The 21,041-nt window shown below is 38.3% G+C and overlaps 1 protein-coding gene across 1 annotated transcript; it reads left to right on the top strand.

Annotated features, from left to right (window-relative positions):
• The first annotated feature begins 6,051 nt into the window (after window positions 1-6,051).
• Window positions 6,052-20,215, top strand: adssl (adenylosuccinate synthase, like). The gene is made up of 13 exons (XM_041801830.1): window positions 6,052-6,332; window positions 7,266-7,368; window positions 8,149-8,217; window positions 11,218-11,268; window positions 11,351-11,417; window positions 11,557-11,664; window positions 12,196-12,277; window positions 13,613-13,739; window positions 13,827-13,981; window positions 17,262-17,386; window positions 17,546-17,643; window positions 19,085-19,234; window positions 19,338-20,215. The coding sequence occupies exons 1-13, from the start codon at window positions 6,096-6,098 to the stop codon at window positions 19,388-19,390; spliced, it is 1,425 nt and encodes a 474-aa protein (XP_041657764.1). The 5' UTR covers window positions 6,052-6,095; the 3' UTR covers window positions 19,391-20,215.
• Window positions 20,216-21,041: the final 826 nt, after the last annotated feature.

Below are 21,041 nucleotides of genomic sequence, written 5' to 3' on the forward strand. Positions count from 1 at the left end.
TTTGGTGGATTAAATGTCTTACAGAAACCCAACAGGGAAAAGGTAAGAGATACAGAAGGAACTCCTTTAAATCAGTGCAAAAATGGAAAAGTCTGACTGTTACAGTTTGGGTTTACTACTATCACTTTGTGTCACATGTCATAAGTCTTTTTTACAGTCTTAAAGTTAAAGAATTACATCATTTAGGGTCATTTACATTTACCTCGGTGATATCAGGCATTTTTTTGCGCTCAGTTTGCTCACTTTAATTTCTATTTGTCACTTTTCAAGCATCAAAGTGAACCCTGTACCCTCTTAAACACACTTCAATCAGTCATTTCTTGTGCTGTCATTTACTCTCAGGCCATGGTCTTTTGCTTCTTCCTGTGTTATTGCTTCATAGCCTTGAGCTTCATATCAGCAGGTAATAGTGTGTAGGTGTGTATATGTGACAGTTATAGTGTATATTAGGCTCACGTGCTGATTTTTAGCTTGTGTCATCACACATTTACAACTTTAACCTTAAACAGAGTTATCATGAGTGTTCGAGGTGGCTCATGAAAGTGTATTTTACAATGCAGTTAAAGAGCATAAGTAGTATTAGGTATGACATGGTAGGTTATACTCAGTAAAACCACATTTTTCTGAGTATTACCTGCAAACCCTATGAAGCATTGAACACACATTTAAAGCAGGGGACAATAGAGATGTGCGTGTGGCGGCCCTTCCCTCTGTGTCAGTCAGAGAGGAATCAGGATGTTGGACTGAGGGGCCGGGCGCTGGGCCTGTTAAATATTTACTGCAAGTGTAATAATTAACCTTCCACCAAGTCCTGATCTCTTAAACTGGCTGCTCTGCCTCGCTGCCATTGCTTCGTCCATCATCATTGCAGATGATACGTCAAAATTCTTCTCTTACAGCTGCAGCTCGATGCCACTATCACCCTATTTCTCTTTATTTGTCTGTTTCTGTTTTTCTGTTTTTCACCCTCTGACTCGACTCCACTCCACTGTGTATTGACTCTCTGCTGCAAACCTTTGGCCTCGTCCTGTGAAAGCCAAAGGGCCATGTTGCATCTAATGGTGAGTATGAACTCTTAAACTGAAGGCTGAAGACTGAATGCAACAAATATTCTGATCAGAGCAATGAGAAAGGAAATAACCTAGCATTTGCTACAAGAATACCATGAAATGAGTGGTTATAGTTTTTATTACACTGAAATGTCCTCATGCAAAAAGGCACATTGCTTATTGTAAGACGAATGAGACGACAAAAGAAGCTCAGTATGATGCATTTTTATCCAATTTGTCATTCTTGAATGTAAATGTTCGTCTGTTTGACTCGTTTTTTATATAAAACATATTTTCAAATCAATCTGTTTAAATTCTAAACATTAGATGAGCTAAACAACAATGGATCCAGTCTTATTTAGGTCTTAAAGACAGTAAAATCAACCAAGAACAAGCATTGACGCCATAACAGAGCTGATAATCATGTAATTACTTTATTGTTCTGTTTTTCCCTGAGTTTTACTGCAAGGCAAAGTCTACAAAGATAGTAGAGGGCAGGCTGACTGAAGCAGGAGAAAAAAAAGAGCAAAATGTTACCCAGAATTTAATAAATACACCCAAATAAGCTTCAAACTTAAAGAATATTAAACTTAAAACTAAACTTTGTGTAGTAATGATGATCAGTGTAAGCAGGAAATGGTTCTCCTGCAGGTACAGAGTTCAGACACACCCTGATATTCACATATTGAAAAGCAGCCTCATGTTGACAGCCGCCATAAAATCTGTGTTATCTACCCAGGTCTCGGCCCTTTGCCCGGGCTGTTGGAAGAGCGTGAGCAATGATGCCGTCTACTTCAGGCAATAAAACAGGGAGGAGGAAATTAGCAGGTCAAAGTCACTTGCAAGTGGAGACTCCTCACGTACTAAAGCAGCCGCCCTCTGAGTCCAAATCCTGAGACTGATTTCGATGCTTCTTTCTGCTCCTTCTCTTTCTCTTCGTCTCAGGTCTTTCAACAGTACCAACCCGGCCATCTGAAGAAACTGGAAGTGTGGTCTCATCAAAGGTTTGTTTAACTGCAGTCAGACTTGGAGGACACCTAGAGAGCGAGGAGCTGTGTGGCGCTGGCTGCATGTAACAGCAACTCCATGTGGAAGCTGTTTGTGTTCCAGTGGAGGTGCTGCTACCTGCAGAGAGACGCCAAACACAACACGAAGTTGGTGCTAAAATTATATATTTTTTCTGAGCTATTTCATTTTCCCTGAGAGATTGCTGTTCGACTTAAAGCTTATGGAGCCCTGGGGCACAAGGTGATGACCTATGAATTGACAGCCAGTGATTGTAGCATCTGCCTGTCAGTTCTGTAGGCCACTGCTGTGTTTGTCCCTCTGAACAGGTGAACTTATAAAGACATAAAAGAAAACAAGAAGGAAGCTTTGGTTTCATGAAAATGTCTACAGCCAAGGTCATGTGACCTCTGAGGTGCTTACAATCATCACTGTGGTTCTCAATGATGTATTTTACTGTGAATAAAGTCTTAAAGTGTTACTTTGTGAGTGGATGGTTTGTCTTTTTGTTACCTTAGATCAGTTTTCATAATAACGATGATACAGAAACCTCTGTGCTAAGCAAACATATCAATGAGGTACAGTTTAGGGTCTTTAAGTGTGAAATGGGGTATCATAAAATTGTTAAAGATAATGAAGAGCTAGAACTACTATTAGCCTCATGGAACAAGTCAACAATGTATGGCATTAAATGGTTTTGAGGGCTATACTAGAGACCATTTGCTTTAATCTTGAACAAAACTCAGATTTTTAATTATAAAAAAGCATTCAAAGTGATACTAAAACATGCCAACATAATTGATATGATCATGATAAGTGACGTGTCAAAAGGCTGTGTAACAGGACATTTATTAAAATCAGCTTTTAAAGAAAACTAAAATATCATCAGGGATTCAATACTGCCATCACACTTTCACTTTTGATTTTCTAAATTGACACACTGGGCTTAAAATATGAGAAGAAATTATTAAAACAAAATTCTTTTCAGGCTCGCTAACCCTGTTCTGTTACCAATATGGCACATGAATTTGTTGTCAGTATTTACTGGTGGTTCCTCATAATAAATACAGTGAGAGACAGATAAAGGTACTTCATAGAAATCATAAATCCTTACTGCAATGGTTTTGTTTAAAACTTTCTTGAATTCTAATCTTATCATCCTAGCCTTTGAAGCCTAATATTAAGAACGAAGGGTTAATATGCATTTTAGACTCTATCACAACAGATATAGTAAATTGTGGGTAGCAATGCCTGAAAGCATAGTCGACTTTATTGTCTCTTTGATTGTAAATGGGAGAATAATTTACTAAAGTGACATCATGTTGTATTAAAAGATGATGCTATCGCATGGGACCATAAACCCATTGGGGAAATGTTTAATGATGCAATAAATCAACTAGAAAGTATGTTCAATTTCCATCAGGTTTCAGTATCAGACCTCTGTTTATATTTTGTACAGTCAACCCTTTATTATCTTGAAATTCATTGCCCATTATAGGTAACTTCATCTTATTCTCCATAGTCTATGTTTCAAACTTGGAAAACTAAATACTACAAATATACCAGAGTTCCTGGGTAAATTTTGACAGCTTTTTTAAATTTAAGTCTTGACCATAGTTTTAGCCACATTTAGTAATTTTTCCCTCTATAGCAGTGATACTTAATGTATGGCTCTTGAGCCACATCTGGCTCTGTTGTGATGATTCGTGGCTCTTTTATGTCTTCATTTGAAAAATTATTCCCCCAGAGAACCTTGAAAAAGGAAACTTTGACCTCAGAAAATGTCTGTTGCAAATTGCATTAATCAGTTTAGTCCCACAGTCCCACAAATTCAATTGTCAAACTTAACTAAATATTTAATTTTTGTCTGTATATTTCCATTGCCTTTATTTGCAGTTTTTGCCCCTATTTTATTTTTTGCCCATTTTGATCAATTTTTGCAACATTTAGCCCTTTTTGTGGCCACTTTTCACCTATTTTTGCCACTCATACCTGCATTTCCTATACACCCCACTAAACCTGTACCTCATTATGTACACAATGAGGCAATTTGTCCTCTTGGTTTTATAAAATGCAAATGTTGACTGGATCATACAGCCATTGAAAAAGTATGATCTAATTAGAGGCCTTACATGTATTCTTATGGTTAAAATATCTGCTGCCACCTGGTGGATAAAACAGCCACCTTAACATCTCAACATATAACAGTCCTCAACATCTGATGGACGAAGGAGGTAATTTGATTTGACAAAAATAATAATGCATAAAAATGTACTGAAAAATAACTAATGGAAGTCAGAAATTGCTTTTGGATTGTGGTTCAACAGAATCGTTTTAAATAAACTAATGTAACATATTGAAGAGACAGATAATAGGAATGGTGACCAAAGAGCCCAAACTTCCAAAGAGATTAGAGGTGAACTCCAAGGTCAAGGTACACCAGTGTCAGAACGCACCGTCCATCACTGTTTGATGCAAAGTGGACTTAATGGAAGACGACCGAGGAAGACTCCACTGCTGAAACCAAATCATAAAAAAGTGAGACTGGATTTTGCCAAAATGTATATTGACAAGCCACAAAACTTCTGGCAGAATGTTGTTTGGACAGATGAGACAAAACTGGAGCTTTTCAACAAGTCAGAGCAGCTCCATGTTCACAGACACAAAAATAAAGCATACAATGAAAAGAACACTCTACCAGTTATGAAATGTGGAGGAGACTTGGTTCTGTTCTGGGGCTGCTTTGCTGCATCTGGCACAGGGTGTCTTGAATCTGTGTAGGGGACATTGAAATCTCAAGACCATCAAGGCATTCTGGAGCGAAACGTGCTGTTCAGTGTCAGAAAGCTTGATCTCAGTCCCAAGACAAGGGCCATCCAACAAGATAATGACCCTAAACCCACAGCTAAAAAACACCCAAGGATGCCTAAGAACAAAACAATGGACTATACTGAAGTGGTTGTCTATAAGCCCTGATCTAAATCCTATTGGACATCTGTGGAAGGAGCTGAAACATGCAGTCTGGAGAAGACACCCTTCAAACCCGAGAAAGCTGGAGCAGTTTGCTCATGAGAAGTGGGCCTAAATACCTGTGGACAGGTGCAGAAGTCTCATTGAGAGTTACAGAAATCGCTTGATTGCAGTGATTGCCTCAAAAGGTTGTGCAACAAATTATTAAGTTAAGGGTACCATCATTTTAGTCCTGGCCAGTTTCATTAGTTTGTTTGATTGTTTGTTGTTTAAATGATTCTGTTTAACCACAATTCAAAAGCGATGTCTGATTTTCATCAGTTAATTTTATTATAACTTTTGTCGGTTTTCAACTAAAACCCGACTGCTTCAGTTTAGGTGTTTAAATCCAACTGGTTAGATTTAGGCATTAAAATCCGACTGGTTAGATTTAGGCATTAAAACCCAACTGGTGAGAGCCAAAGCTTCATGGGGTCATAGTTCGTGTATTAATTAGATAGAAGTGTCAAGCTGATTTGAAAATAAATGTAAAAATCTGTTTTATTGTTTCCATCTTAATTTAGCATATTTGACAGCTGATGAGTACAAAATTAAACAATTCATCCTGCATGCACATGTTCTTCTGTAACTATAATTAACTTGTTTTCTGACTGCTGTCTCAAAAATAAACACTGGAGTGAAAACTGACCACAGTGTTTTCTATTTGGCTATGAAGCGTTTAAGGACTACACTGAAGTGTCAGACTTCTGACTGCTTTATTTGTGAGAACAGAGTCTGATTCTGGGCACTGATAAAACTGTTTAATGTGATTGATTTTGACCACAGATGTTTTGTAAAAATAGCTTGAAATTGTTTTTCTAATGTTTGGAGAAAGGGGAAGAGGAGTTTGATAAATACGTCTTAGAAACCGTGGGAAACTGTATAAAAAAAAAGGTAGATGAATTACGGCAATCATATTCCGACAGAAGAAGAAACACCGCCATCTTGTGACGAAGCTACGCGCGTGCACTTCCCGTGACGCAGAGAAACGCGGTAAAACGATATTCCGGTTTGCAGAAGGAGGGCAGCAGCATGGCATCCGACAGCAGCACCATGGCTAACGTGAACGGACGGGAGACCGTCTCCTTAAACGGGGAGCCGGTCGTTAAGCGGCCTCGGGAGAGCGGCTCGCTGGAGTCTCCTCTTCGGGTCCCGCGGGAGCCTCAGAACAAAGTGACCGTGGTGCTCGGAGCGCAGTGGGGCGACGAGGGCAAAGGAAAAGTTGTGGACTTGCTGGCTATGGATGCGGATATTGTATGCAGGTGTCAGGTACATGTCTTTTCTGATGATTTTACTTTAAAATGTATACCCAAGCTCAAATTTCCACACTGCTTATTTGTTATTAAAACGTCTTCGAAGTGAAATACGGCAGTTTGGTAAAGTCCTAAGCGTTTAGCGACCATTAAATATTCACGATCTTCCTCTGACGTCAACAACCTTGTCTGACCTCCCGGATGTGGAAGTGCTAAGTTAATGCTAGAAAACTGCTAACCCGTTTCTCTAGTTTTTTTTTTACACCTGGTTTGTTAGCATATTATGCACGATATCCTCCACATGACCTCCACATACTGTTTCCTGTGAATTTAGCGTTATGTAAGGTCCTCACCGCCCGTAGTTAGCCAGCTGTTCCGCTGCCTCTGCAGTCCACACAGTGACATTTTAAAGGAATTTAATTATCAATGTCAATAAACAAAACCAACTGGATCAGTGTTTTCTCTCGAGCTTAGTATTTGTCCCTGAAACGCAGATAGGAATGCTTATAGGGGTGTCAAAAGTACAGCGCTTTGTTCCTGTTTTGATACCACGTGTTTGAAAACAGCCATACACTTGATATTTAAAAAATCGTTCGTATAAACAAGTACCTAAACTTCATGAAAAACAACATATATTTCACCAAATAGCTGATAGGAGAAGAATGAAATCAGAAAATGCAGGCATTGCACAGAAACAGACATTGCCATTGTTATTGTGTAGTTTATACAGCATGCAGGAGTTTTTCTGTATTTTTAGTTGTAAAAAAACAATAAAGAACAAAATAATTGAGGCTAAGGCTTTTGTTTTGTTGCTTGGTTTTAAACATTTGTCATTTTTCATGGTTTTAAGTTATGGTATCTTGACAATCCTACGTTTTACTAGTTTTCTTTGTTGTCTCATGATTAAACTGCCTGTTACCTACTTTTGCATTTCTGATGCTGTCTACAGGGCGGAAACAACGCAGGTCACACTGTGGTGGTGGATTCAGTGGAGTATGATTTTCACCTGCTGCCCAGCGGAGTGCTCAACAAGAAGGCTGTCTCCTTCATTGGTACCTAATCATTCATTTCTCTGTTAGTTTTCTTGTCAGATGTGAAGTTGGCGGGAAGATAACAGCCACAGTAAAACAATAAATACTGTTTGTGACCCATATCAAAGCCACAGCAGATGGCCTTATCAGTTGTCAAGTAGTGGAGATCTTCAGTTTGATAAATGTGATTGAAACACACATTGTTCTCAGTTTATTAGGTACTGCTGGTGTAAAAGTAGTCTTATTTCTATAGCTTTACATGCTATCTAGAGTGATGTCAATCCATTTTAGGACAGTTTACTGTGTCATTTTATCACTTATATAGGGTTAACATTGGATCAGGCTGTAAAACAACCCCTCTGATAATCATCCTTAACATTAAACAACCAAGAAGGGTGATTTATGCAACAACTGTGCCACGTTTAGCTATGTGTGAATACAATATGAAAACTAAAGCAAACTCTTACATGATATGTACATATTTACACAAAGGGTAACAAAAGTCTAAACCAAAGGTAAAAAATAGACTATTATGTAACAGCGATGCCTGACTGTTCAGGTATTTTAGTCAGGGTTTAAAAATGTTTCCTTGTTTTACCATTTCCACCTTTTTGAAGTTATTTAAAGTACCTTTAAACACAAAGAGTGGAAAGAGGAAGCATTAAAGTGGCACTTGATTAAGTACAAGGGCTAGCTTATTGTCTGAATAAAACCCAAGGGAAAACCTTAGCAGTCTGTTACTCAAAAGAAATGTTTAATACAAGAACCTTTTTTTTTTTTTTTTTCAAAAACTCTTGTCAGGCAATGGAGTGGTGATACACCTGCCAGGTCTGTTTGAGGAGGCTGAGAAGAACCTGCAGAAAGGCAAAGGTAAAGTTTGATAAGTCAGCAGCATGAAGTGGTATCAGTATATTGTCTCAATTAAAAAACATCCATCCATCAGCTATAGCGCTTATCCTCTTCAGGGTCATCCATCCCAACTGTCACTGGGGCAGAGGCAGGGTACACCATGAACTGGTCGCCAGTCAATAACAGGTCTAACACATAGAGACAAACCACCAGTCACGCTCACACTCACACCTATGGTCAATTTAGAGTCACCAATTAGCTCGAGCATATCTTCAGGCTGTGGGAGGTAGCCAGATATAGCCCACACACGCATGTAGAGAACGTGCAAACTTGACACAGAAAGGCCCAGACTGACAAGGTTTCAAACCAAGAACCATGTTGCTGCATAGCAACAGCTATAACCCCTGCACCACCTTTCAGCCCCAATTAGAAATCAGTCCCAGTCAGAAGAATCTATTCATTAAAGTCATTTTCACATGTAACTGTATAAAAAGCACAGTTACAAATGTAAGATAAAAAAACATCAACTTAGCAGCTTAAATGTCAGGAGCCCGGTCCTGGTTTCATGCGTATGTTGGCTCTCTGTCTCACAGTTATGGCTGCTGTTACAGTTTTTAAACTAAGCAAAAATAGTAAGGAAATTTGCATTTGCTAGATTATTTTTTGTTACAACAGTGCTTTTTGGCATTAAATCTTAAACCTGTTTAATTTTCTTTTACATGGCTCTCACATTTGTAAGGAACATGTATTTGTGGGATGAGCAGGAGAGATGAGTATGTGGGTTGTGCCCATGAAAAAATGTCCAAATCTTCCCTGGCAATGCCAAACAGCGTATTTTGCTGTTGCTATTAATTCTGCTTTGGAGCTTCTGGTACCCCCAGGTGCAAGAGTCCGTATTCTTCCTACAGCAGTTGGGGTCAAATTGCGAAGAAGACACAGAGAATGTGATGCTGACTGCTGCACAGATAAAGTAACATCTTTTGGTGGAGGCAGTGTGATGGTGTGGGGCGGCATCTCCCTTACTGGAAAAACAAGGATTGTTATCAATTGAGGCAATCTCACTGTAGAGAGATGTCTAGATAAAATTTTACAACCAGTGGCATTCCCAAATCTCAATAATCTTGGTCCAAACTCTATCCTCCAAGATGACAACGCGCACAGAGCGGGGTTTAGCAGAGACTACCTCCAGAATTTGGGAGTGGAGAGGATGGACTGGCCTGCCAGCCGTCCTGACCTCAACCCCATTGAACACTCGTGAGATCAGCTTGGGCATGCTGTTTCTTCCAGAGTGACCAACCCAGCCATGTTGGCTGTGTTGTGACAAATGCTGTTTTAAGAATGGGATGCCATCCCACAGCAGTGTGTGACCAGCGTGAGGAAGAGGTACCAGGCTATTGTGGCTGCATTTGGTTCTTTCACACACTACTGAGGATCCTGTTTGTTGAATGAATATGTCTTGTTTCTTCAGACTTCAATGATCCAATCCACCAACAAAACCAAACAAGAGTCAGTGGCAGAATAAGCTGTTTGGCATTGGCAGAGAAGGTTTGCCGACTTTTTCATGGACACAACCCACATACTCAGCTCTGCTGCTCATCCCACAAATGTATTTTCCTAACAAATGTGGCGCCATTTGAAAGGGAAATAAACAGCCTTTCAAACACAAATTTCCCTTTGTTTGTGCTAAGTTTAGTTAATCACTTTTTACGTTCTTCAGATTAATGGAGCAGTAGCTCAGTCTCTTAGATCGTGAGTTCAGAATGGATGTATGCCAGTTGAAGTCCTGGTCTGAAATTGGTCTTGTTGTTGAAGACGCGCATCCTGAGTGCTGCCGAAGAACCTTTGATCAAGGCGTTGAGTCCTGAACAGCCCAGACAGTGCTCTTTAATGGGCAGCATCTCTTTATTAGTGCAGGCCCACAGGATCCAGTTTGTGTGTGTATATCGGCCTATGTAAGTGGAGGGTGATTAGTAACAAGTCACCTATGATTTATTTACCTCTGGAAATATTTATTTAGCATATCTTCATCTTGGGAGAAGGTCAAGATTTTAATTTGTGTTTTATTTACTTTTGTGATACAGTTTAAATATTATCAGATAATATTGAAGTTCTGGTGAGGAAGTTTTTCTTCGTGTTTATTTTGGAGAAGCCTGTTGACCTCTGCTATCGCTTTTCTGATTTTTTTCCCCCCTGCACACTGATATGCAAGTTGTTTGAAATCTCATCTTACCTGCTTTTAACAATCCACGCATCGCTCTCATAATGCTTCTTTTAATGGAAAATTTATTTCACTGTAGTCTGCAGTCTATTATATCATCTACCACCCACCCTGCTACAGTAAAGGCAGACATTAAAAGGAAATACAGTGAATCTAACAGACTTGTTTTCTTTTCTTGATCATTAAGGGACATTCACATTATTTCAGCCTATTTCATGGCATGACCAAAACTCAGGAGCTTTAAATAGAAGTCACTGAATGTAAATTTGGCCTTCACACACTGATAGTTTTGCCCTGAATACAATTAAAGGAGCTTGTAGAGTTAAGTTATGGAATGAATATGTGTATTTATATTTGATAAATCCCTTTATTTCATCGACTGTTCAAAGAAAATCCTTAGAACAGTTTGATGATAAGAACATAAATTGCAATGGTATCCATCTCTCTAATAACTTTTTAATTGTTATTTTTCTTGAATATCTACATGTTTATTTTTGTAACATTTCTGTCATGTCTTTAAGCTAAATTTCAATGTTTTTATATGTGATGTCTGATGTATAGTAATATTTTGTTTCTTTTATTTAGCTCTCTAAATGTCTTCTTGGTGTAATTTTCATGTAAGCCACTTGCAGGCTTCTACCACACCCTGACACATAATTCGGATATGTTTTTTTGTGTGCCTTGTACTCCAGAGTGTATAAAATAAATACATAAATAAAATATAATAGAAATAAGTACACAAGACTCTGTATAGATGTTTTTAGAAGGTTGGTCATGCTGATGTATGATCTGTTGTCCTTCAGGATTACAAGGATGGGAGGAGAGATTGAAAATTTCTGACCGTGCCCACATTGGTGAGTAAAACTTTTCCCATCTTAATATTTTGAGTTATAAAAGTACTCTTATTGATTCTTCTACTCCTCTATCTGTCTTCAGTGTTCAACTTTCACCAGGCTGTCGACGGTATCCAGGAGCAGCAGAGACAGCAACAAGAAGGGAAAAAGTAAGTCTGATTAGTTAAAGAAAAATACTATAAATCTCAACTTTTGGTGGTGTACTCTTCTGAAGTTTTTAGTGCTGATTTTATATGAAATAAGTATTAATTCATTTTTACCGATGATGTGATATTATTTGTTCTACAGTTTGGGAACTACCAAGAAGGGCATTGGCCCAGCCTACTCCTCCAAAGCTGCTCGCAACGGCCTGCGTGTCTGTGACCTCATGGCAGATTTTAAAGTGTTTGAGGAGAAGTGAGTTTTTTTTTAAATCTACTTACCTTTCATTCTTTTTTCCCATGTTGTCATAACAGTGGTGGCCTTTTATGAGAGAGAGCTCTGAAGACTGATGAAAGCACATAAAGTGATTGTATACATTATGAAACTTTGAGGAGTTTTCACTTTAGTTTTCATAGTTTAAATCTGTTAAGTTGCGGTTTTGCCTACCACAACCAGCAGTTCTTTTCAAGGTTGGCTGTATTTAAACCTCACAGGTTTTGAGTCAATGTCAAAATTTCAGAGCTTTTCTTGTGTTAGAAGTTACAGACATCAGGGTTTCCACAGTTCGTGTTGCCAAAGTACAATATTTGTTGCGTCTATTTATTAGTCTGCCACCAGATGGCATCGTCCAGCTGTTACACACGTTCGACTCCTGATCTCTTGCTTTCATGAAAGCAATTCTGTAACTTGTTTGTCTTGTACATCTTGCTGCAAGACTAATTTAGTGTGAATATTTTCATAGAAAGCTGTGCCTCGCCTAACTAAACAAACTTTGTACACCTGCAGGTTTCGCATGTTGGCAGAACATTTCTTGACGATGTATCCAAACCTGAACGTTGACATTGACAGTGAGCTGCAGCAGCTGAAGGTGAGGGCAGGTTCCCATGTGAAGCCAGGAAACAGCATTAAAGTTACATTTTACATTGTTCTTTTCCCTAGATGACTTTGCATTGATTTAGATAGTAGGGGCGTTCGGTCCACAGAGGCAACGGTTCGGTTCGTACCTTAATTTAAGGCATGAAAAAGGAGGGAAAAACACACAGAAAAGACAAAAGCAACACAAACACGAATAGCCTAATTTCTCCTCAGAATGATAAGATTATAAAACATAATGATGCATATAAAAAGTGTGTATTTTAGAGCCTTTGTAAGGTATCCTTTTAGGATTTATATGGTGTGCCTTGACGCTGTTAGTTAGCCGCTATCAAACATCGTATTAAAGGCTTTACGCAGACATGTAGAGGTAGAGAACACTGGCTTTCGTGTGTGTTGTGCAAATCATGACCAGTCCTGGACTCTCTCTGCCTTCATATCCTGTGTAAAGAATTTGGGAAGAGGAGGAAAAAGTAGGCAGATCTTGATGCTTCTCTGCTACTGCATCCGAAGCTGACTTCACTTCTTCGTGTGTTGTGTTTTGCCTGCTTCTTCCTCTTCTTTGTTGGTTGTTTAATAGCAGTTAGCTAACACCTAAGAGCGTTACTGCCACCTCCATTGGCGGGTAATACAGTCGTCTGTGATTGCCTTTTTTTTTACATTGAGACCACAGACTGAAGAAAGCATTCCAATGTATTTGTCATGGGATACAGTAACCTGAACCATGATGGTTCAGGACTATGACAAATACTGTTACACCCCTATTAGATAGACTTTGTTATTTGTAAACATATATCATATATTAACGTATAACTGAAGGAAATGAATGTAGTTGAATAAACTTAATTTAGCTACCACAGTTTTTACATTATTTGGTTCCCTGTTATGACCTTTAAGGACAAATGAGTAGGAGAGAGTCCTCATTTATGTTGTAATTAGCAGTTTTGCTTTCCTGCTGTGGCAGCTTAAAATGTCTGGTGTTAGAGGTCTACAGTTTCTGAAATAAAAAAGGAAAAAAACCTTTTGGTTTGTCATTAGTCTTTTATGAAAATGTGATAAATGCCTTAGTGCTCATATGAGTTAAATTTTTACACAGTGAATCTGACGTGAAAATGAAAAAGTGATCATTAATCTAGATCATTAATGAATAGTTCATTGCCTCTCACTTGTAGTTTTAAAAAGCTACTGTTTGAGTACTGTACCAGGCATTAATTGCAGTGTTTTCATTACTTTTATGAAGTGAAAGTGAAGTTTTCACACACTTTGATTCATATTTTCAAACAACTTATCTAGAGATGATCTTAAAGTTTGTTGCTGTCTCTGTTTTTAGGGCTTTGCAGAGAGGCTGCGTCCTCTGGTGACTGACGGGGTTTACTTCATGCACAAAGCTCTTACTGGACCCAGTAAGAAAATCCTGGTGGAGGGAGCCAACGCTGCTTTGCTGGATATTGACTTCGGTGAGAAACACTGATTTTGTGGCGTTATAATTTTTGTAGTAGTGTCAATGTTTTCTTTGTTGTTATAACTTATATTCCTCCATTCAGGGACATATCCTTTTGTCACGTCTTCTAACTGCACTGTGGGAGGTGTGTGCACTGGTCTGGGCGTGCCTCCATCACACGTTGGCCGAGTATACGGTGTCGTCAAAGCCTACACCACACGGGTGGGCGTGGGTGCTTTCCCAACAGAGCAGGACAATGTGAGTAGAAGCACGCTTCTTTGGAAAAAAAAAAACATGTTTTTGAATGTGTGACAGGAAAAGATCCTGCTAATTACAGATTTGTAATCAAGCTGAGCAGTAGTCAATGGTGTGATTAAAGGATTTAATTTATCACATCGGCTCTCAGACACTCAGCAGCAGTTTTTTGTTGTAGAGCCAGCACACTCCACTTGGTCACAGGAGATGGTGTTGTCTGATTAACACTGTTGGAGCAGACAGTGTGTTTCATGTAAACACGGTGGCATTGGAAATGTGAGGAATTGTTCCAGCACTCAGAAGTAATAATAAAAATGCTAATCAAAACCAAATGACTCTGTAGAAATTGCACTAAATAATCAGAGGTTATTGACTTATTTATGAAAGATGCAGAAATGTTGTAATAAGTCATTGTTTGCGCATGGTGATGAATTGTAAATGGACGCCTACACTCAATGCCTCATATGCTGAACAACCTGTTTAATTATTTGTTAAGATCGATCCTAAACAGTGGCTGTCTTACCTACTGTTGAACTTCATATTAAGTCAGCTTGACAGATTTAAGTATGCATTAGCTCATTATTATAATTGCATCTTAAAAAATTGGAATATTTTGTGAAAGTTATTTTTTTTCCTGTGATTTGTTTCAGAAATGTACATTTCCATATATTCTAGATTCATCTCACATAAAGTAAAATATTTCAGTACTTTTCTGTTTTAATTTTGCTGATTACAGCGTACAGCTCACTAACATAAAAATAAAAAATCCACTATCTCAAAATACAACAATATTGTGGAAAGTCCATTTAAAAAAGTTTTCGGAGCCTTCATTTTCTCTCTCTGGTGCCAACAACCTCAATCGTGAGGAAGACTGCTGACTTGACTATTGTCCAGAGGACAATCATTGATGCACTCTGCAAGGAGGCTAAGCCATATAAGCTGAAAGGCCAGGCTGTTCTCAGAGGCGGTATCAGAGCATACTCATGGAAAGTTGACTGAAAGAGGGAAGAGTAAGAAAATGTGCACAAGCAACAGGAATGAGCTCAGCCTTCAGAGGGTTGTCAAACAAAGCAGATTCAAGAACTGAGGGGAGCTTCACAAGGAGTGGACTAAGGCTGGACTTGGTGTATCAAGAGCCACCACACAGAGACAGGTCCAGGACCTGGGCTACAAGTGTCATGTTCTTAGTGTTGAGCCAATCCTGCACCACAGATGTCAAAAGATTCTTACCTGAGCTATGGAGAAGAGGACCTGGACCATTGCTCAGTGGTCCAAATTCCTGTTTTCAGATGAAAGTAGATTTTGAATTTATATGGAAATCAAGGTCCCAGAGTCTGGAGGAAGATCAGAGGGGCTCAGAATCAAAGGCGCTTGAAGTCCAGTGTTTTCAGATGGTTTGGGGTGCCATGTTATCTGCTGCTGTTGGTCCACTGTGCTTCAGCAAGTCCAGAGTCAATGCTGCCAGCCAGTCTGTTAAAAAGCTTTAAGGGGTGAAATGAAGTGAACAACGTTGAAGCATAAACTACCAGAAATTGTTTTTCTGATCATGGTATTACTGTGCTTGACTGGCCAGCCAACTGGCTTGACCTGAACCTCACAGAATCTCTGGAGAAATGTCAAGAAGAGTATGAGAGACACCAGACTCAACAATGCAGGCAAGCCGAAGGATGCTAGCAAAGCAGCCTGGGCTTAATATTATCCCAACAGTGCCACAGACTGATTGGCTCAGTGCTGTGTAGCACAGATGCAGTACATCGTGTTAAAGCAGCTCCAACCAATTACTGAGTGCAAAAATTAGCATAATTCTCCAGAAGGTCAACATTCCTATATTATAAAACCTTTTTGGACTGATGCTGTTGTTTTGTATGAGCTGTAAGCCATAATCATCAATGTTAAAACAACAAGAGTACTGAAATGTTTCACTTTATAAAGATGAATCTAGAATATATGGAAATTTCACTTCTTGAATTAAATCACAGGAACAAAAAATAACTTGATGATGATAAAACTTTTTGAGATGCACCTGTATATCTTCATTAGTAAAGCCAGCCAGGGCAAATTTAGATAACCTCTGCTCTCTTTCAGTCTTGAAGGAGTTTATCCAAACACTTTGTTTATTGTTCATTTTGGTTCCAAAAGTCCAACTTGAATTGGACAAGAAAGCTTAAAGATTTTCTGCCTATTTGCCTGTAGTAATTTACAGTTCGATTTTTAAACATTTGTAAATGCTCAGAAAATAATCTTAAATCCAGGCTTTCTGTCTGGAAATGTTATGGTCGATCATTTAAATATTTTTTATGTGCTTTATGAGTATGATTTTTAAGTATGAGTAGTTTTTGTTGTTGAAACTGTGTGCTGCTGCTATTCTTGGCCAGGCCTCCCTTGGAAAAGAGATGTCTTTCAAAGGGACTAACCTGGGCACTTCTAGGCTAAAGTAATAGTGTTTTATGTTTAAAAAGTGTGTTTAGTAACACTAAAAGTGTGTTAGTGTTTTATGTTTTAGTGTTTAAATAAGTTTTTCCTACATCTTCTATATGAAGAAGTGTGCCTGAAAATCAATCAATCAAATTTTATTTATATAGCACCTTTCAAACAAATTCAAGGAAGCACATTATGATTGAACTATCCTAAAATAAACTATTTTTTTCATTTTGGGTGATATGTTGCCAGATAAATGTAATTTCTTTCTACTGGAATCAAACTGTGTTATCATTGAAAAGTCCCCAGCTGCCTCCTTCATCACATAAATGTAGCTAAAATTTCAATAAACAAAACTGAGAGTTAAAAAGATGTGAAACAGCCATTTCTAAAGATGCCCAGGCTTCAGTAACATTATCAGTTTTCAGGTGTTGTGTTGAGCTTCAGTTTTGAGGCTACAGAGGCAGGATTTTGTTTACTACTGCGTTAGTTCATCATCATCATCATCAGTCCAGTCTGCTTAGAGAAAACCTTTAAAGCAGGGGGGTGAAGTGTGCCAACCATGTGCTCTTTACAACACTTCACATCAGCAGCTGCTCAGTGGTGACAGCAGAGGAGAGTTGCTGTGCTTGAAAGTTTCATCCACGTCTGAGTGGGTTTATTTGGAGGTACTAGAAAATGTGTTGTACTTAACTGATCATTTCTTCGTAAGTATAGGTAACAAAACAAGGCAAAAAGTCATACAGTGGATTTACCTAGTTCTTATGCAGATGATGTGAAGATAAATAGTGCTGTATTTTTATCACAGCTGTTTTGTCTTTTATGATTCACAGCTGACATTCTCCTTTATTCTCTATATTTTTAGGAGACTGGGGATTTGTTACAATCCAGAGGGAGAGAGTTTGGTGTGACAACAGGCAGGAGGAGGCGCTGTGGTTGGCTCGACCTGATTCTGGTCAGATATGCCCACATGGTCAATGGCTTCTCTGCGTAAGGAACATCACACCATTTAACAAGATTGTCCTCTTATTATCACCTGTTTAAACACATACTTCTGCTATTTTTTTTTCTTTTTTTTTTTTTTTTACTTGAACATAATGATTTACCCTGACTGCCCTTTAATACCGTTAACTACTCTTATTTGAACAGGATTGCCCTGACGAAGCTGGACATTTTGGACACGCTACCTGAGATTAAAGTGGGCATTGCCTATAAGGTTGATGGAAAACCTTTGCCAAGCTTCCCTGGTAGGTTGTTCACAATGAGATACTTGGAGATGAGCTCTTGGTGTGCCCATTACAGTAGTTTGATGTTTCATTTAGTTTACAAATTTTGCAGGGGCCAACGTTTGATGACTGCAGGAGTTTTTTAAATAACCTATTATAAAAAACAATAAATAAATAGCATTTCACAAGGTCAGCTACAAATGCTCAAAGTCTCTGCATTATCATCTTTTGTATTATTAGAGCACCTGTATTATTACTTGCATAATCTCTAATCTAAACAGTAAATTACCTGTTTGAGCTGGCAGGTCCAACTATCTCGCCTTAAAAGTTGAATGCCAGAAACATACTGACAGCAGACATGGGAGCAGGGATCTTTATTTTCATTGCAGCTCCTCAGAAATTTGTTCCCAGGCAAAAGGAAAAAAAGCTTTTATGCTCCCTGTGGTCTTATTTCACTTTGGTCAGCATTTAGTTGCAGGAAATGGTACAGCCTGGGGGATTTTTAAAAGTCTCTTTTCTGCTAAAAGTGAGGGTGCATTTATCTCTGGTAATCTAATGCTTATATGGCTAAATGGAGTAAATTGAATTGTTAAGCTAATGAAGCAGAATGGCAGCACAGCCTCTCTCTCTGCCTCTTGTGACACTGCAGCTACTCTCACAAGGGTTTTGGGCCATTAGCCTGCTGAACTGTCAACAGTCTGATCATCAGTAGTCAGCACCAGAAAAACTAGTCAGTTAACTAGTATATATTTTTTACCGCTTCAGGCATTCCTTCCTGATCAGTCTGTATTATCTGTAACACAGCTGCATGCCACAAGTATCCTTTGTAGCTCCAGGTAATGACTACTCTATTGCTGCCATAATGCTCTTTAACCCATATTCAAACAACTTTGAGCTGACAGTATCCATACCATCTTGTATTAGCAGCACAGTTCAGGACTATTTTAAACAAGCAAATAAACTTAGCACAAAAAGTACGGAAATTTGTGTTTGGTAGATTATTTCTTTGTTGTAACAATGCTTCTTGGCAATAAATCTTATACCATTGGAAAGCCTGTTTATTACCCTTTTAAATGGCGCCACATTTGGTCTTCTCAGTCTTCTCTGAGAGCACCGACCTCCACCCTGGAGGGGCTGAAGCGCAAGAGACTCTCTCTCAACTAATAATGTCAGTCCTAAAGAAAACAATATCCATTGACCCCTATAACAAACATTATTCATCAAATAGTATATATGGTTAACAAAATTAGCACAGCTCTTGACTTGTACAAGAGCATGGATTCCCCCACATATTTCTATCATCTTAGTCAAATAAAGGAAGACAGTTTATTAAAACTGGAACATTTTTGCAGACGTAACAAAGATGTTTAGCATCATGTTTTGACTGCAGTCTTTTGCTTTTTTGCTCACTATAAATCAATAGAATCTCGTTCTCACTAAGAGTTGTGTTTCTCTGTTGCAGCAAACATGGACGTTTTGACGCGGGTGTCGGTGGATTACGAGACGCTGCCCGGCTGGTGCTGCAGCACCGAGGCTGCCAGGAGCTTCGAGGATCTGCCCTCACAGGCCCAGAATTACATTCGCTTCATCGAGAACTTCCTGCAAGTGCCAGGTTCGTAAAGAAGCACTTAACATTAGCAAAGATGCGTCTGCCAAACTGTTTTTCACTTTGCCAAACCTGTCGCTCACATCTCATTTGTTATTTTTCTTTCCAGTGAAATGGGTCGGAGTCGGAAAGTCCAGAGAGAGCATGATCAAACTGTTTTGATCAACTGTGGACCTGTTTTCATTATTCAACCATGACTCATATTATGATATCAAGTTTTTATAGGTATACCAGAAAATGCAATCTTACTCTTAACATTCTGAAATACTTCACCAGCAAGGCTACTTGTAAAACATTTTTGTTGCTGCTTGAGCACTGCATCTACAGAAATTGTCCTTAGATATAATTTATGCATTCCACAAAATGTTTTCTGTATTTATTAGGATGTTAATTTTTTAAACCTGGGAGCAGAAATCATTCTTTGTTTATTTCATTCCACAGTAAAGCAGTTTATTTTTTTAGCCTTTTGAAGCTAATTAACATTAATATCTGTTCATCATTTTAGTAGTTTTTTTCCCCTTTTTTGTATTTGAAGAGCAGTTGAACAGATTTAGAAGCCTTTCAAGTTTAAAACAATAAAGAAATTATTTTCTGGCTTCAATGAAATAGGAAAAAGGTTGAAAGCCTGATCATGAACTTTTCTATAGAACAGTTTTAAAAAGCATCTCATTTGTTAAGTTTGTAACAGTATTTTCATGAGGATTCTTGAATAAACATAGCGCTTTTAAAATCATCCTTAAGATAGATAAATCAACAATAAATATATTAAGTTGATTAAATGTTCTCTTAATAATAGTTGAGAAAAAAGTATAAACTCTATGTCCATGAAGTGACATTACTTGGTATTTGAGAATTTTGTGTAAATGTAAAGAAATGGCCAAAGGGCAGAATAATCTCGATATGTGACCTTTGTCATTTCATTCATCCTGTTGATGAAGTCTTTGACTCAGCTTGCTGTTACCAATAAAAGGAAACTGTAACTTTTAAGTGTCGTATTGTCTTCTCATTAAAAAACATATGGTACAATAAAATAGTTCACTTAGCGATGCCTCAGTCTAGCTTCAGTATTAGCTGGTACTACCCTGTCACAAACATTGGCAAATGATGCAGCATTAACAGACTTGCCAATAGCAGATGTTTTCCTGTGTCAATCAAAAAAGGAGATTTTATTTGTTGTTGGTGGGCAGAAGAAGTCACTTGTTGGATAAAACTGGTTTGCTTTCATCTCCAAACATAATAGAAAATATTCGCACATTAGGACTCTTGAACTACTTTGAAGTAACACTGGTATCAGCCCAGGATTATAATATTGGTGCATATCTACATTCAGTCATAGACAATTATTTTACAAATTAAGACATTCTTGGAGATTCAAATGATTGTTGGGTGTTGATGTGAAATTTAAGGGAAAAACATTGTTTCTCTCAACAGTCTCTTTTCTGGGTCTTTTTGATGCCCGGTTACTGTTTACCCTCTTTATTAATCATTTACAACCTTTAAGAAAAAAAGTGAAAGTACGAAACCAAAATATGTCTGCTCACAATGAATGTTTACCATAGAATTCCACTACTCTTGAATTTCAATAATTCCTTTACACTAAATTCAAACCCTATCATTTGAATGTTGCACAAGAAAACAAGACTTGTCGGACCAGGCAATGTTTTTCCACCTCTGTTGTCTAATTTTGGTCAGTCTGTGTGACATCCAGCGTGGTCTTCTGCTGCTGCAGTCCCATCTGCTTCAAGGTCTAATGTTTTGACGGTTGTGCCTGAAAAATCCCAGTAGGTCAGCACTTTGTGAAATATTGAGACTA

This window comes from Cheilinus undulatus, linkage group 12 (assembly GCF_018320785.1).
Source record: "Cheilinus undulatus linkage group 12, ASM1832078v1, whole genome shotgun sequence".
NCBI lineage: Eukaryota > Metazoa > Chordata > Actinopteri > Labriformes > Labridae > Cheilinus > Cheilinus undulatus.